The sequence below is a fragment of the Podarcis erhardii genome, assembly GCF_964252035.2.
Source record: "Podarcis erhardii genome assembly, chromosome: 3".
Lineage (NCBI taxonomy): Eukaryota > Metazoa > Chordata > Lepidosauria > Squamata > Lacertidae > Podarcis > Podarcis erhardii.
Genome location: NC_138507.1, coordinates 77,954,095 through 77,970,040, shown reverse-complemented (window position 1 = coordinate 77,970,040; position 15,946 = coordinate 77,954,095). Strand labels below are relative to the sequence as shown.

At 42.2% G+C, this 15,946-nt stretch overlaps 1 protein-coding gene across 1 annotated transcript in view; it reads left to right on the top strand.

Moving 5' to 3' along the window:
- Positions 1–15,946, top strand: part of NID1 (nidogen 1) — a 52,519-nt gene that overhangs the window by 19,072 nt on the left and 17,501 nt on the right. The window contains exons 7-12 of the mRNA XM_081856459.1: positions 3,433–3,633; positions 3,980–4,222; positions 5,690–5,833; positions 6,888–7,016; positions 12,667–12,810; positions 13,753–13,875. Coding sequence (XP_081712585.1) covers positions 3,433–3,633; positions 3,980–4,222; positions 5,690–5,833; positions 6,888–7,016; positions 12,667–12,810; positions 13,753–13,875 — 984 coding nt within the window. The remainder of the gene's footprint in view (positions 1–3,432; positions 3,634–3,979; positions 4,223–5,689; positions 5,834–6,887; positions 7,017–12,666; positions 12,811–13,752; positions 13,876–15,946) is intronic.

The following is a 15,946-nucleotide window of genomic DNA, read 5'->3' as shown; positions in this document are numbered from 1 at the left end:
TATAAAATTCCATATTGTTTGCTGCCCATCCCAGTAGTGACCTTACTTTTGGGCTGCTAGCAAGTGGTGAGAGGTAAAACATTGGTGATTTTGTCCAGGGTGTTGTGGACTGCCTAGACCAAGGAAAGGAAATTAGATGGAGGGAAAGTTGGGTCACAGAAGAAGCTAGTAACAAGAGCCATCTGCAGCAATACATATTTTTAATTGTAGTTTTGGATTTTATTAGTTATTGTGTTATATGTTGTTAAAATTTCTATGCTGTCCTTCATCTGAGGATCACTGGGTGGTTTACAATATAAAATACATACAATAGTAACAAACAAAAACAACAGCACCCCCCACACACTGTGTAGCCCCAGTTTTCCTACAGTGAAACCAGAGAAAAATCGGAAGCTTCAAGGACAACTAATCAGAGAGGAGCGAGAAGAGTTTTCAGTATGTGGTTTTGATACTTAAGGAGAGAAACCAAAAGGATAGTTGGGGGGGGGGAGCTTGAATACTGGAATAGTAATAACTCAGACTGCAGAGAAAAGGGTGATACAGATGTATTTGTTTTCTGAACTGCATTGTGATCTTAAGTTACTTCTGGGTGGCTGTGTAAATTCAGTAAGTATAATAAAATTAATGGCACAGCAATTTGTGCAGGTGGAAAAGGTGCTGTAAACCGAGCTCCCACTGAAATCTCTTTCTTCTGACTGGCTGAATAATAAGGTAAAGGTAAAGGTACCCCTGCCCATACGGGCCAGTCGTGTCCGACTCTAGGGTTGTGCGCCCATTTCACTTAAGAGGCTGGGGGCCAGCGCTGTCTGGAGACACTTCCAGGTCACGTGGCCAGTGTGACAAAGCTGCTCTGGCGAGCCAGCACCAGTGCAGCACACGGAAATGCCGTTTACCTTCCCTCTATAAAGCGGGTAGTACTATAAAGCGGGTAGTACCTCGGGTTAAGAACTTTACCTCAGGATGGGAACAGAAATTGTGTGGTGGCGGCGCGGCAGCAGCGGGAGGCCCCATTAGCTAAAGTGCTACCGTATTTTTCACTCTATAACACGCACCTGACCATAACACGCACATAGTTTTTAGAGGAGGAAAACAAGAAAAAAATATTCTAAATGAAACAGTGGATATATGATTTTTGTGGTTCATGCTGTGGTCACAGACATGTGATCTGACGGTGAGTTTGGGGTAGCCCAATGCAAAAATCCTGAGGATCCATGTGGATCCATGCTTTGTAACCACGTTTTTGCGCCATTGCGACCCCATGAAACAGTGGGTGCGTGTGTGTTTTGGTGCAGGCTGTAGCCATGGATATGCTATGTGATCTGATGGTGAATTTGGGGTGACCTAGTGCAAAAATCCTGAGGATCCATGTGGATCCGTGCTTTGTAACCACGTTTTAAGTGGGGAGGGAAGGAAAAGAACTCAAGGGACAAGGAGCTCGCGTGGGGGGTGTGGAGAAGGATGCTGCTGATAATGCAGGAGAGGCTCCTCTCCAGCTTTGCTCCTTTAGAACAAGCAGGCTCTGCGTCTTTCCCTCCTCCCCGGCAAGGAAACCATGATAGTAACCACTCTGAGACAAATCAAGAAAAATTGCGACCAACACTCTCCCCCAAGCGCAGTGAGGTCAAAACACACACACACGCAGAGAGGGAACTGGCCCTAAAGTCGCAGGGCGCTGGGGGAGTGAACGGGAAGCAAGAGAAGGAGAAGGAGCCCTCACACACACAGAGACACACAGAGTGTCAATTCTAAAGTCGGAGGGACAGCGCAGGGAGAGTGACGGGAAGCAGGAGGAGGAGAAGGAGCCCTCTCTCTCACACACACACACACAGAGTGTCAATTCTAAAGTCGGAGGGACAGCGCAGGGAGAGTGAAGGGAAGCAGGAGGAGGAGAAGGAGCCCTCTCTCTCTCTCACACACACACAGAGTGTCAATTCTAAAGTCGGAGGGACAGCGCAGGGAGAGTGAAGGGAAGCAGGAGGAGGAGAAGGAGCCCTCTCTCTCACACACACAGACACAGAGTGTCAATTCTAAAGTCGGAGGGAGAGTGCAGGGGCGCAGGGAGAGCGAAGGGGAAGCAGGAGGAGGAGAACGATAGCTCAAGCACACACACACACAGCCCCTACAGTGGCTAATCCAAAATCGGACAGCAAAAAACTGCAGGCAGGGACAGAGAGTACGGTTTTTTTTAAAAGCAGCCAACCCCGCTCTGCTTCTCTCCCTCCTCCCGGCTAGGCTGGCTGAAAAGCTTCGCTGCTACTTAGCAGCTCTGTGGGGAGGAGAGAGGAACATAGAGGACGGGTTTTTTTAAAGCAGCCAAGCCCGCTCTGCTTCTCTCCCTCCTCCCGGCTCGGCTCGCTGACAGGAGCCGCTTACACCTGCTTTGCTGTTTCAAAGCAAGCCACGGACTGCTCACAACTGCAGCAGATTCCCCCGCCATCTGTAGGCATTCGCTCCATAACACGCACAGACATTTCCCCTTACTTTCTAGGAGGAAAAATCTGCGTGTTATGGAGCGAAATTTACGGTACCTCAGGTTTACCTAAAGTGGTACTTCAGATTAAGAACAGATTCAGGTTAAGAACAGACCTCCGGAATGAATTAAGTTTGTAACCAGAGGTACCACTGTACCTCTGCTCAGAAATTAAGCCTTTAAAAACTGGACACCCATGTAAAAATCACTCATCCTACCATTGCTGCTCCACTTGGGAAGGGGAATTGGAGTTCCCACCTGCTGCTGTTTGGGGAACTTCATCAACCCGCTCGATTCCCCAATAAAGCTCCTGTGCTACTCTTGCCACTGTTCTATGGATGGAGAAGACAAACTTTGGTGAAATGGATAAGGGGGTTGTTAATTTCAACTCATTTTTAGAGAGTTTAAGGGGCTGGTGCCTTGTCCATTTCACTTACTTACCCTTCAAAAATAGGATGCAAATACCAGCACTTGGGCATACAACATGTTTTAATGTTAAAAATTTAAATCAAATTTTCCATCTTCATCTCTGCAATCCCAGTATAGATCACACTTGAAAATGACACATACATTGACAATTCCATCTCAAATTTTGCTGGTATCAGTTCTGGAAACTCCTTCACATAGGGATGCCATTTTTAGAGTAGGCTGTGGTCAAGTTGTGTCCAGGAAATGGAGAGAAGTAAGTTTACACACTGTCACCAAATGAATCATAAGCCTGTCTGCAATCCATTCCTTATCAGAAGTAATGCTGGAGAACCCTTCAGTCATTTCAGTCTTTGGTAATGTATACATTTCTCTTTAACTAGGAAAACAAAGGGCCATCAATTATAACCTGATCCCATAGTGTAGGTTTGACAGCACATTCAGTTTAAGGAGACTGCGGTCTCACCTATATGTGTTTCAGCACATGGTGAATGTTTATTTAAAAACAGAAATAAAAAGTTTCATTAATCTTCTAGGTGGTGAGTTTACAAGACAAGCTGAAGTTACATTCCTCAACAACAATGAAAGGGTGACCATTAAACAGAAATTCAGTGGAATTGATGAACATGGACATCTTACAATCAGCACAGAACTTGAAGGCAAAGTGCCTGAGATCCCCTTTGGTTCTTCAGTTCATATAGAGCCCTACACTGAGCTCTATCACTCTTCTAGCTCAGGTGAGTTGAATAGTTGTGAAACCTTGCTACTTCCATTTCATTTTAACAAGTTGTCTAAGCCTGTGACAAGAATGAGCGCTGCAAGAGGAATCTTCTGTTTTGTCCTACATTTGTCAAGAAGCTTGCCACTGTAACATTTGAAGAGCTTTTAGACTAATCTTTTCATCGAATTTGGTTCCTATACAAATTTTCAATACACAAATTAAAATTTATAGCTGTATATAAAGTAACAATCATAGCGTGGTTTTTTTTTTAATACACTCATATGTGAGTACCAAAGATTGAATGAATTTACTCAATATTTTAATTCCCTTCTTATTTATATAAGATTCTTTCCTTGTTTCAGTTATCACATCGTCTTCTACTAGAGAGTATACAGTGACAGAACCAGAAAGGGATGGGGTGTCTCCATCTTACACAGTCCCATACCAATGGCGGCAGACAATCACATTTGAAGAGTGCATTCACGATGACTCTCACCATCCAGTTTCAGCGACTCAGCAGCTATCAGTGGACAGTGTCTTTGTCTTGTATAACAGAGATGAACAAATTTTACGATATGCCATGAGCAATTCGATTGGTCCAATTGGTATGTTCAGTGATATTTTTTTTCTGGTTTGTTTCCATTGTACTGTTTTAAGGTTCATTAGATTCCTGTCTCTTTTACCCTGTGGGCTGTCAAACGGAAGAGATTATTTGTAAGAATGGTCCCAAAGGATCTGACTAAAGGTACATCTATTCCAATTCTTGCTTCCCACAGAAGCCAGCCAGGTATCTCTGAGAAGTGCGCAAACAGAAGTTGTCCACCTTTGCTCCCCATTTATTGGCATACAGCTTGCAGAAGAGCGCACAAAAGTATATGAAATGTTCCACATTCATAGCAGATGCAAAACCACAGCCATTATTCTGGGACATGTGGCATGTGATGAACTTTTTGTGTCATGATTCAGGAATGGGGAACCATGCAGGGGCGATTTTTTTTCTTGGGGCAGGAGAGAGAAGGGTAGGTCTGCCCACTACTGGCTGTGGCCTCACCCTCTTTTTGGCTTTTCTCCTACCCACAGCCCTGGCCAACCCCAGTATGTGACTCCTGAGAAACTACCAAAGAGGGATTGTATCCCTCAAGCATAGAAATTGTTCTCTTCCCCTTCCATAGAGCCACTTCCGGCCTGCCCCAGGAGGTGGGGTTGCGGGCTTCACGCCCACCCCACGTGAGCGGGGGCTGGTCCCAGCCCCCGCGAGAGCAGGGGAATCCCGGTCGGGTCTGCCCCCCCCAATCAGCTGGCTGGCTGGGGGGCATGGCCTGCCCTATTTAGGGCCGGCGCGGAGTGCGCTCGCCCTCTTTTCGCCGGCTCACCTCCCCCCAGCAAGCGAAGGGTGGTCCGTTAAAGGACTCCGGGGGGCGTGGCCCTGTCCGAGGCCTATGGAGGTGAGGACCAAAGGCACGCCCCAGAGCAGTGACCCGGGGGAGCTCCTAGTCGACGTGCCTCGGCAGGAGACTCCCCCGATATAAGGTTATCCCTTCCCCGTGTCTCCAGCAAACGGGCTGGAGCCGGATAGTCGTTAGGACCAATGCCTAAGCCAATGCCTCTCATTCCTGAATTCAATAAAGTTGTGGCCTAATTCGCCCAATTAACCTTAAATTATGGTGTCTCGTGTCTTTATTTACCCTGGTGGGGGGCGGGAACTCGCCATGCAACTACTGATTGAGAGCTCCTCTCTGTATATAATGAAAAAAGTTAGAAATGTTTAAGATAATGGCTTTGGACTATAAGTGATACATCTTTACCATCATTACTGTTATAGCCATGGTATTTGAAGATTGTGTTTGTTTGTTTGTTTGTTTGTTTGTTTGTTTGTTTGAAGGAATTAGTTCTAGTGTCAAACTAGAGAAGTGTGTTTGAAAGAGAGTCTAAGCTTTATGAGAAATGCTCTCCCAAGCCATGTATTACGTGTCTGAAGGCCAGTCCTTGTAAATGTATAGTAGTATAGCAGTAGCAGTATTGAGATCATTACATGCATTCTCATTTTTGTTTCTTCCGTGGCTTCTTGACAGATGGTACAGGTGATAAAAGCCACAATCCCTGCTACACAGGGACCCACCAATGTGACACAAATGCAGTTTGTCGTCCAGGAACAGGCAATCAGTTCACCTGTGAATGCTCTGTGGGCTTCCGAGGAAACGGACGTACATGTTATGGTATGAAAATATATATCTTTAGGAAAAAATAAACTGACTTCCATAGAGTTTTCAAACAGCTGAACTCAAAGATGCTACAAGTGAATTCAGTGGGATATTTTCTTGGAACTTTGAGTTCAGCTGCTTGATACCAACATCGCTATGTATCCACTAAAACATATCCATAGGACATCTTCCTAAGTGACTTATTATCTTTCCCTGAAACAACGTCTAGCACAGAGCTTTCCTAACTGTGTGATGCGACACGTTAGTATGTCAGCTGCAGTGTGTAGGTGTGTCGCATGAACGCTCCCTGCACTCCTCCTGGGGCTGGAAAGGGGTTAGTTTAACCTCTGGTTGCTAGTAAAACTGAATTATGAAATGTCGCATTGCGAAATGATGCAAAACTGAACTATTGTGTCGCGAAATGATGCATGTCCCAAAAGCCACCAACTTGAAAAGTTTGAAAAGCTCTGGTCTAGCAGAAAGACGCACAAATTAATGAGGGCACCTGAGCCCCACTTCAACAGACTTAAAGGAGGACCTGCCCACCTTTGAGGGAAAAGGAGGTGGGAGTGGTTTTGAGCAGAAAAATAGCTGGAGAGGAAATAATAAAGTAGCCTAATTCCTCCACAGTTCTTCCCCTCAAGTTCACAGCATTCTGAGGCTACTTTATAAGAAACCAAATCAGGGGAATTTTTATCTGCAACTGTGCATTGAATCTAGGTTGGATCATGTTGTTTCAATTCTAAATTACTGTACCAAGCTCTTAGGAATAGGGTAGGTACAAATTAATCAACCTACCAAAATGGCAGAGTAAGACACTGTGCACTTTATCACTTGTGCCTTGACATGTTACTTGGCAAATACTTTGAATCCTGCAATCAGAGGAGATTCAGTTATTTTTATCTAGGCATTGGACTGCAGTCACATACAAATAGCTTAGTTTAAACAGACTTTCAATATGTAACTTTACTTCAGCTAAAATAGATGCCTAAATTATACATATGTCATGGCCTGCCCTTCAGGAATTATATTAGTGACCTCTGTATAATAACATTGCCTCTTTTTGTAGATATAGATGAATGTCAGGAGCAACCAACAGTGTGCGGTGACAATGCAGACTGTATTAATCAGCCAGGGACTTTCCGATGTGAGTGTCTAGAGGGATATCAATTCTCAGCTGATGGGCGAACGTGTGTGGGTGAGTTTTAATTTTGGAAACTTTCTGTTATTGTTAATAGGAAACTGAGATCTGATGGAGAACATAGAGGTTATTTTTTAATACCTCCCTTAATTTGTTGGTTGTTTTTGTAAAAAAAAGTTTGTTTATTTTATTTGAAAAATATCAGAAATGTAAAGAATGCTGTTCCTTGATTTGGGGAAGGCAATATTTAGGTTTTGTAAAGGATTATTACTGGATAGGCACTGCAGGCTTGGTCTGCTTTGGACATCATCCAAAGCATGCATCTGGTTTAAGCTAAGCCAGGGCCCTTTTTAACTCATGCAAAGTACTTCTTCTCCTCCTCAGTAGGGATGCCAGGTCCTGACCTAAAGACTGCATGCTGTTCCAGGTCAGAAACTTAGCATCCTGGAATGGGCTTTCCCACTTTTGATCTGCATCACTGCAACAGTCTGTTCTCTCTTCAACAACTTGCTATTGGTCAGAGATGTATCCTGCTTGCAATAGCAAACTGTAGAGAAGGCTGGGATGATTAGGCTCTAGTTGTACAACCCCCCCACATGTGTGACATCACTTATAGTCAGGGCCGTTTTACCCATAGGTACTAGGGGTGTGGGGTACCCGGGCACCAGGATCTCAGGGCCCAGGCCTAAAGTCCGGGGCCTGAGAGTTGAGTTTGGGGAAGAGCCCGCCCATTGGTCAGAGCACCGTGACAGGCTCTTCTGCTGCGCCATTAGTTCGGGGGCAACGGAGCCAGCGAGACACTGAGGTGGCTGGCTGGCTCTGCCCTCCTCTGGGACTGGGCAACCTGGGAGGGGGGGCGTGCTGGGCGGATCTTTGCACCCCAGCACTGCATTTGCTTAAGACAGCCCTCCTTATAGTTCATATTTGAATACTGTGTTCTTTGCAACTGAGATTTCAAACATACATATTTGTATATATAAATGTCTATTCATTTAAATCCGAAACCTGATTAAATCAATACCATTAAGATATATTTTTTTTTTACTTTTGGGCTGAGGGGAATAAGTTCTACAAGCCTGAGATAGCTATGCTGTCTTTTCCATTAATAACATCCATTAATAGCATCCTATGTAAATAATTTTGGTAAGGAGTACTGAGGGGAAGATGAAAGACTTCTAAGTGCAACTGATCCAATAATAAATGTCTTTAATATACGAAGACTGATGAAATACATGGCAAAGTTATGTAACATGAGAGGATTTGTGGAAGCTTTACACAGACAGCTTTGTAGGATGTGCCAAACAACTGTATCAAATCTTTCCTTTCTTGCATTTAGTTGTTTAAACATCTGTTTGAAGGAAATTTGAGCTTGAGACTACAGCAAAGCATTTCCTGAACGGTTTACTTTCTTTCTCTTTCCCCCAGAAGTAATTGGTTAGCTCACTCTATTGCCAAAGATAGTGGATAACCATCTAATAGTCTGATTCTGTGCATGCTCACTTGGAAGAAAATTCACTTCTGCCTCTATGGTCAGGCAAAGTGAGGTGAGTGCCTCAGGCGGCAGATGTTGGGGGAAGAAGTAGCAAAATCCCTGCCTGTTCCCCCTAAGCCCCATGACCATTTATCTCTTTTGGAGGACAGAGCTATACATGCAACATGGCATGTCTTGCCCCCTCTTAAACTAGCCTGCAGCTTTAGGTGTGGTGAAGAGGACACTTACTTCACCTTTAGTGTTGAAGTATGATTTAGCTGCCAGTTCTAGGACTGGCTCTACTATTAGACAAAGTGAAGCAGCTGCCTCGAGCAACACATAAAGCAAGGTGCAGAGCAGCAGTGAGGTGTTGTAAAACAGAGCTGTGTGTGCCCTAAAGGCAGATATTCTGAGGGTTTAGTCCTCAGAAGAACAGCTTTCATGGTAGAAACAGTGAGGACAGGCTATGTGTTCTGTAGGATGCTCTATAGAGCAAGCTGTGAAGGCTGCTTTAGGCATTATTAGCAATTTTTAAAAAATCAAAATCAAACAAGGCTCCCCTTTTCAGTAAAAATGAAATTTTTATTTAAAAATTTACATGAATTTTTGATTTAAGAATGGTAGAAATATTTTTATTTCTGACATGTTTTGACTACAGAGTATCTCTAGAGTTATCTTAAATCCCAGATGCCAAAACCTAGCGATGACTTGTTCAGTTTGGTATTGTTTTGTATTTGTTTAGAACTCATTCATCTGCCAATGTTTTTATATCTTACTGAGTTCCTGATGCGATTGCCAAATTACAATCTTTGGTCATCTTTGGCTTAGTTTTTAGTAAGATAGTAAATCATTCTCTGTGTGAGCAGCATTTGCGAGAGGCCGCCAGTGTTTTATTATCCTTGCAAATGTTGTCATTGTAGATAATTTCATTTCACGGCACCAGCCTCGGTTGGAGGGGAGGGGAGGAAGGGAAGTGCTGATATTAAGGTATTCAAACCTCTTGATTAGATACCTCCGCCAGCCTGCCAGACAGAGATGAGGAGATGACAGTGCTTATCCCAGTAGCTTTTGAGATCATCGACCTTCTGGCTATTCCATTGGGATTTGGAGAAATTGTGTTGCAGTGACTTCAGTCTTTCCTGGAGGTTCAGTTTCAGATGGTGGTGCTTGGTCATTTGTTTCATCCCTTAGCCATTGGCCTATGGGGTGCCTTAGTGTGTTATCTTGTCCCCCATGCTGTTAAACTGGGGAGGAACTTGTTTCATTTAAATTACTCCCTAGTCCTTAAATGTATTGTAGAGGAAGGCTTGGCAGGCTCTGACTTTCCGCATTCTACTCAGGGTGGCCACAGTAAGAAAGGTAGCCCAGAATCTTGTTTCTCTTTCAGGTCCTTTCCCTTTCAGTTTTGTGTAATATCCTTACCTCTTGGTAATGCCTTCTTAATAGGTTTATTTTTTGCTCCAAATGACTCAGGTTAACTTCCTTGTTGTAATGTAAATCCAGCTTGGAAGACTGAGGAGTCCCTCACTTACCGACATATTTAATGCCTTTCAGCTTCAGCAAATGTCAGTAGGCTCTTCTGGGTTGCATGAGGCTAAACAATCTGAAGCTTAATCCAGATAAGATGGAAGTATTGTGGATAGGGAAACTCAACAAGCTTGGATAGTAGAATTCAACCAATCATTGATGGGGAGGTCAGACCTTACTATGCTCATTCAGGCATTAACAACTTCCAAAAGTGACTACCGCAATTTTCTCTCTTTGGATTGCCTTTGAAGGCAGCTCAGAAACCACAGTTGGTGCAGAATATATCTGGCTTGTTTTTGGCCTGGCCAATTAGATTATATCATGCTGATACTTCACCAGTTGCATTGGTTGCCAGTACAATTTGAAGACAAGTTAAAGTACTAGTGAAAACCTTTAAAGCTCTAAATGGTTTGGGATCAGGTTAGAGTGCACTTGCACCCATACCAGCCCTACTCATATCCTAAGACCTATGAAAGAGGGCATGTTGAGATGCCCAACAGTAAAAGCTATTTGGCTGGTGGGCATAAGGAACAGGGCCTTTTCTGCAGAGGCCTCCCATTTATAAAACTCAATTCCACAAGAAATCAGGAAGGCCCCCATCACTGAACTCTTTTTTAAAAAAGTGTTCTAAAGACATACTTCATTATAATGGTCTTTGGAAATGAACATGACAAGTTGGCACCTCAGTTAGACTGGCTGGACCAGGTGTACAATGCTGGCTTTATGATACTTTAGTCTATGTTTGTAATCAGTCTCTTATTGTAATCAGAATCAGTAGTCTTACTACTGTATTTTAATTATCGTTGTTTATGTATTTTAGTGATTGTAAAATGCTTTGTGAGATGATGGTTCTGAAGAGCAGTATATAAGTCATTTTAATAAAATCAATTGCCCACCCTGGGCCCCTTTGGAAGAAAACATGGGTTATAAATTAAACTAATTAATTTAAAATAATAATAGCAACTGTAACAGTAATAATAATACAGTATTGCACTACAAAAATGTATGCTCTATTTCTGGGTTTGATTATTTTTTCTACTGAACCATATGGAGTAGATTAAACTTCCAGAATCTAAATTTTGCATACAATGGGCAATACTTGTAGTATTCATTTTCTTCCTGATAAATTCTGAAGCATTGTTGTCGAGTTCAAACAATGGAGGGAAGTAAAGAAAACTAATAAGGGTTTGAAGAAGTGGGGTTGGTGGAGGGATTGTGGGAAAAAATTGACTCGAGAGAAAGCACAATGGAAGAAAACACAGATTTAATAATGAGAGAATGGTTAGCTGATAAGCTCATGTAGAGTGAGGGGGAAACATAAAAATGAATAAGGGGAGCTGAGTGAAGAGATCAGCTGAAGAACAGGACTTGCATCTTGAAGGTTGTGTAATTAACTAACTGAAGGGGCTATGAGGGAGAAAGGCAATTAGAAGTTTATTTGTGTCCCCATACATCAAGGAAAGTGCAAATTTTGTTGCCACTGAAGATCAAAAAAACAAGAGAAAGGAATAATTTTCCCTGTCTCCTAGGCATGTAGTTTGGGGAACAGGCCATTTCCTTTGTATATAATGGTCTATTCCTTACCGCATGCCCAGGAGACAGGGAGGATAACTTGTACAGTTAACAAGGATGGATGGAAAAGAGCTGTTAGGTGAAAATAATAATATTTATGGCTTTGCAACAGAAGTATTAGTGGGGAAGACATTAAGGAGGAATGATTATATATAGGATAGCACAGAAGTGTAACCTTACGTAGAATTGTGAGCAAGCCTCATAAAAAGGTGGTCACTGAACAGCTGCATGTGACTGAACACACTAAAAGAAAATTTGAGAAATCCATGGCTTAAAGGTCTTGAAAGACCTACATTGGCTCCCAGTACGTTTCCGAGCACAATTCAAAGTGTTGGTGCTGACCTATAAAGCCCTAAACGGCCTCGGTCCAGTATACCTGAAGGAGCGTCTCCATCCCCATCATTCTGCCTGGATGCTGAGGTCCAGCGCCGAGGGCCTTCTGGCGGTTCCCTCATTGCGAGAAGCAAAGCTACAGGGAACCAGGCAAAGGGCCTTCTCGGTAGTGGCACCCGCCTTGTGGAACGCCCTTCCAGCAGATGTCAAAGTGATAAACAACTACCTGACATTCAGAAGACAGCTTAAGGCAGCCCTGTTCAGGGAAGTTTTTAACGTGTGATATTTTAGTGTATTTTTGGTTTCTATGGAAGCCGCCCAGAGTGGCTGGGGAGGTCCAGCCAGATGGGCGGGGTATAAATAATATATTATTATTATTATTATTATTATTATTATTATTATTATTATTATTATTTTATTATTATTAAAGGGAGTGAAATAAATGACAAGGAAAAGTAACTGGCGGAGTAGGACCGCCAGATGAATAACAAACCCAAAGACCCAAGTGAGAAAGCGTTGAAACTGTAATAGATTTGAAGGACAAAATACAGTTTAACTACTGGTGGCAATAGGATTGTCTGGGGAAACCCCAAACAGCTTTCACGTAATGCTTGGGCTGTTCACAATTAGTGTGATTTCCACACCCAGTTTTCAGTGTGCTGTAATGTAAAATGTTATATATTCTTAGTGTAGTGTTAGTTTTTATGCTAGAACTAACTGAAAATGTTAGTTCTAGTTTTATTTTTGTTTCATTCGCGTTTCCCTCTGTTAAAAAATATTAAAGTGAGTGTTCCTACCTTGTAGCTATTGAACGTGTCGTCAATCATTGTGTGACGGGAACACACACTTGTGACATCCCACAGCGTGCCCGCTGCATATACTCTGGTGGCTCTTCTTATATCTGTGCATGTCTACCAGGCTTCTCTGGGGATGGGCGTTCCTGCGAGGGTAAGTGGCACCATGAACCCCCCCCCCCTTCTGTCTTGTCCTTGGAGGCCTTTGTACAGCTTGGTTATCTGATACTCAATAATTTGTTTTGGCTTTTCCCCCCCTTTCTGTAACAATTTTTTGAGTTGGGAATCTAAAACCAGAATAAAGCAGAGTTTCCACACTGTCTTCACTACACACATTTTCTCCACATTTTAATCTAAAAACCTCTTTTTACTAGTGTTGTTTGCTGGCACTCATATGGAAGTGTTGTTATTCCCAAATGCATGTGACTATCCTAAATCGCAGAAATAAACAAATCAATAGCGATAATATCCATGTTTATGAGATGCATCTTAAATTGTCAGCATCCTCATTTGCACATAAACAGTTAAAAGATTTCTGATCTTTAGTGTACCATTTATAAAGCTCATCTGACTGCACATATCATAAAGTAATCTTTTAGTGGAAGTGCACCGCAATGCACAGTGTTGTTTTCCCAAGCTACTTATGTCACATTGAGTCCTTTTCTCTCCTAACATGGTTGTCCTAGTTTAGGTTACCCTAGTTTAGCACATGGTATGCTATGTCCAATAGATTATCTCCCTGTCTTTTTAGCAGTCTGGTTGGCTTGCTGTGATTCTATGCTTTGGAACCAACTGCCCAACCTAAAATCTGTTCATGTATAAAACATTGCTTATGAAACTCAAAACATCAGTTATTTGAATGGTGAGTCAATGGACACTTAAACTCATTATGACATTAAACTTTGACCAATGTGCATGGTCATAGCTGCCCAACATCTTGGCTGAATGAGATGTTTGTCTCATGGTAGCATATGAAAAAGGATGCAGGTCCAGGTCCTTGTAACAGAGGACCTAAAGCTGGCCTACATGCATATTTTTCAGTTCCTTAAAAGGAGTGCATCTTATAATATGGTCTTTGTTTTCTTTTCTTTTATAGATGAAGATGAATGTAAGCTGAGCCGCTGTCATCCAGATGCTTACTGCTATAACACACAAGGGTCCTTCAGCTGCCAGTGTAAGGCAGGTTATCGTGGGGATGGTTTCCAGTGTGTGACAGGAGGTAAATAAAAGTTATTTTCTAAAAATCCTAGCAGAAGCAAACTGTTGATAGACAGCATGGTAGAATGCCATTAAATGAACAGAAGTTGTTTAACAACTGTGTACTCTGATTTTTAAAAAACCTGAATTATTTTATCAAGCAGTGATTATTTAATATGGCGCTTTCCAGAGTTTATCAAGATTCCCTTTTTACTTTAAGACTTTTTACAGTTAAATCCTTTATATGTCAACTCAGAAATCAGGCCTATTGAATTTAATGAGATATATTCTGAAGTGAGTATAGGATTTCAGTTGGGAATCGCATGTTTTTGAAAATGAAGCCTTGCATAAATTCTGTCTTGTTTTCTGAGTTAAATATCTCCTTTGTCAGCTTACGATTTTAGCTAATACATACTGAAATTTTGTGTAAGGAGCTCTAAGAGCTACGTAATCTAATCTGATCAGTTGGTACAATAGAAAATATTCCATTCTATTTATAAGACTATCACATTCACTCCAGAAAGATGAGTGTTCTCTCTTCTATTTTGCTATTTGTTTTGCTGAAAAATGCTATCTTTCCTCTACTGTGAACTTGTTTGGAAGTAATGCTGTAATTTTGCTTTGCATTGTTTTGCTAATTATGTTAGATTTCCTTTTGGGTTGTAACTTCATTATTTTGAATTAAGATTGTGTTATCATATGGATTTCCTTCTCTGAATGAGGAGCCAGGGGCATAAATCAGAATAGGGCATTATGTTTTCGTTTTGTTTGCATTGTGTTGTGCATATTTATAATTGGTCAGCAAATAAATAAATCACTAAATAAAGCACATCACTGCTCGAAGGATCATGCCTGGAACACGGGGTGCTGGATGTTGAATTTTGGAGAAAGAGACAATGTTCTTTTTCATGTGAGAGGTAAGTATAGATAGAAAGGAAGGAGGTGATTTCAAGGGAAGAGAGAGGATGCTTTCCCCCCTAATTCCTATCCCTTTCTGACAGATGAAAGTTGTGATATGTAGTGGCAGACAAATAGCCTGCAGCATGTGTGTAATAATAATCTAGCAGAGCAATCCATACACCCATAATAGGTATGTTATTTCTTGGTCCAATACAAGGATACAAAACAAAGTTGGCCATAAGTAATTAGGTTTGAGGGATTCAGATAAAATTAGGTTCTATTCTTCGTTATGCAAATTTTCACTTCTTTGGAATGTCAAGAGCAGTCTTATAAACAGACAGTCCTATACTAGAGTACCTAGGATCAGATATAAGTTGATTTCTACAGGTGGAATGCTACAGGTGGTGTGGTGCCAGTGCCCAAATTAAGCTTGAACATGGCACTGTCACAGAATCAGTCCTATGGAGTACTCCGTTGGTAAGAATTTTTGTCAGCTGCTCATTGATGCTCTGGACGCTGAGGATGGGAAAGAGAGAGGCCCTGTATGGCCCTGTTTTCACAGCAGCCTAACAGCTTTTCTGTCCCAGTAGAAGAAAGAAAACCTGTTCCTGTCTCTTTCAGCATATTTGGGTTTTGTAGTTAAGGAATAGAGCATAGTGTTTCGTCTGGGAAGAGCCATCCAGCTTCGCCTTGCTAACTGTTTACTACAGTGGTACCTCTGGTTAAGAACTTAATTCGTTCCGGAGGTCCGTTCTTAACCTGAAACTGTTCTTAACCTGAGGTACCACTTTAGCTAATGGGGCCTCCTGCTGCTGCCGCACTGCCACCACACGATTTCTGTTCTCATCCTGAAGCAAAGTTCTTAACCCGAGGGACTATTTCTGGGTTAGCGGAGTCTGTAACCTGAAGCGTCTGTAACCTGAAGCATCTGTAACCCGAGGTACCACTGTATTTTGCTGCAGTCATAAGTGTCACTGAAGCTATTGTGGGCCTATGAGACTATATGTTCTACAGTGTCTGTGTTGTCAATACACACACACATACACACACTTCATATATTCAGGTACCACTTTCGGCATCTCTAAATTTAAGCTAGGGAATCGTATTTGCAGAATAGTTTTTACACAGCAAATCTGCTCCTTGAAGTAGCTGTGGAAGTTGCCTGCAATTTTACATACGTTCATCACATAGCC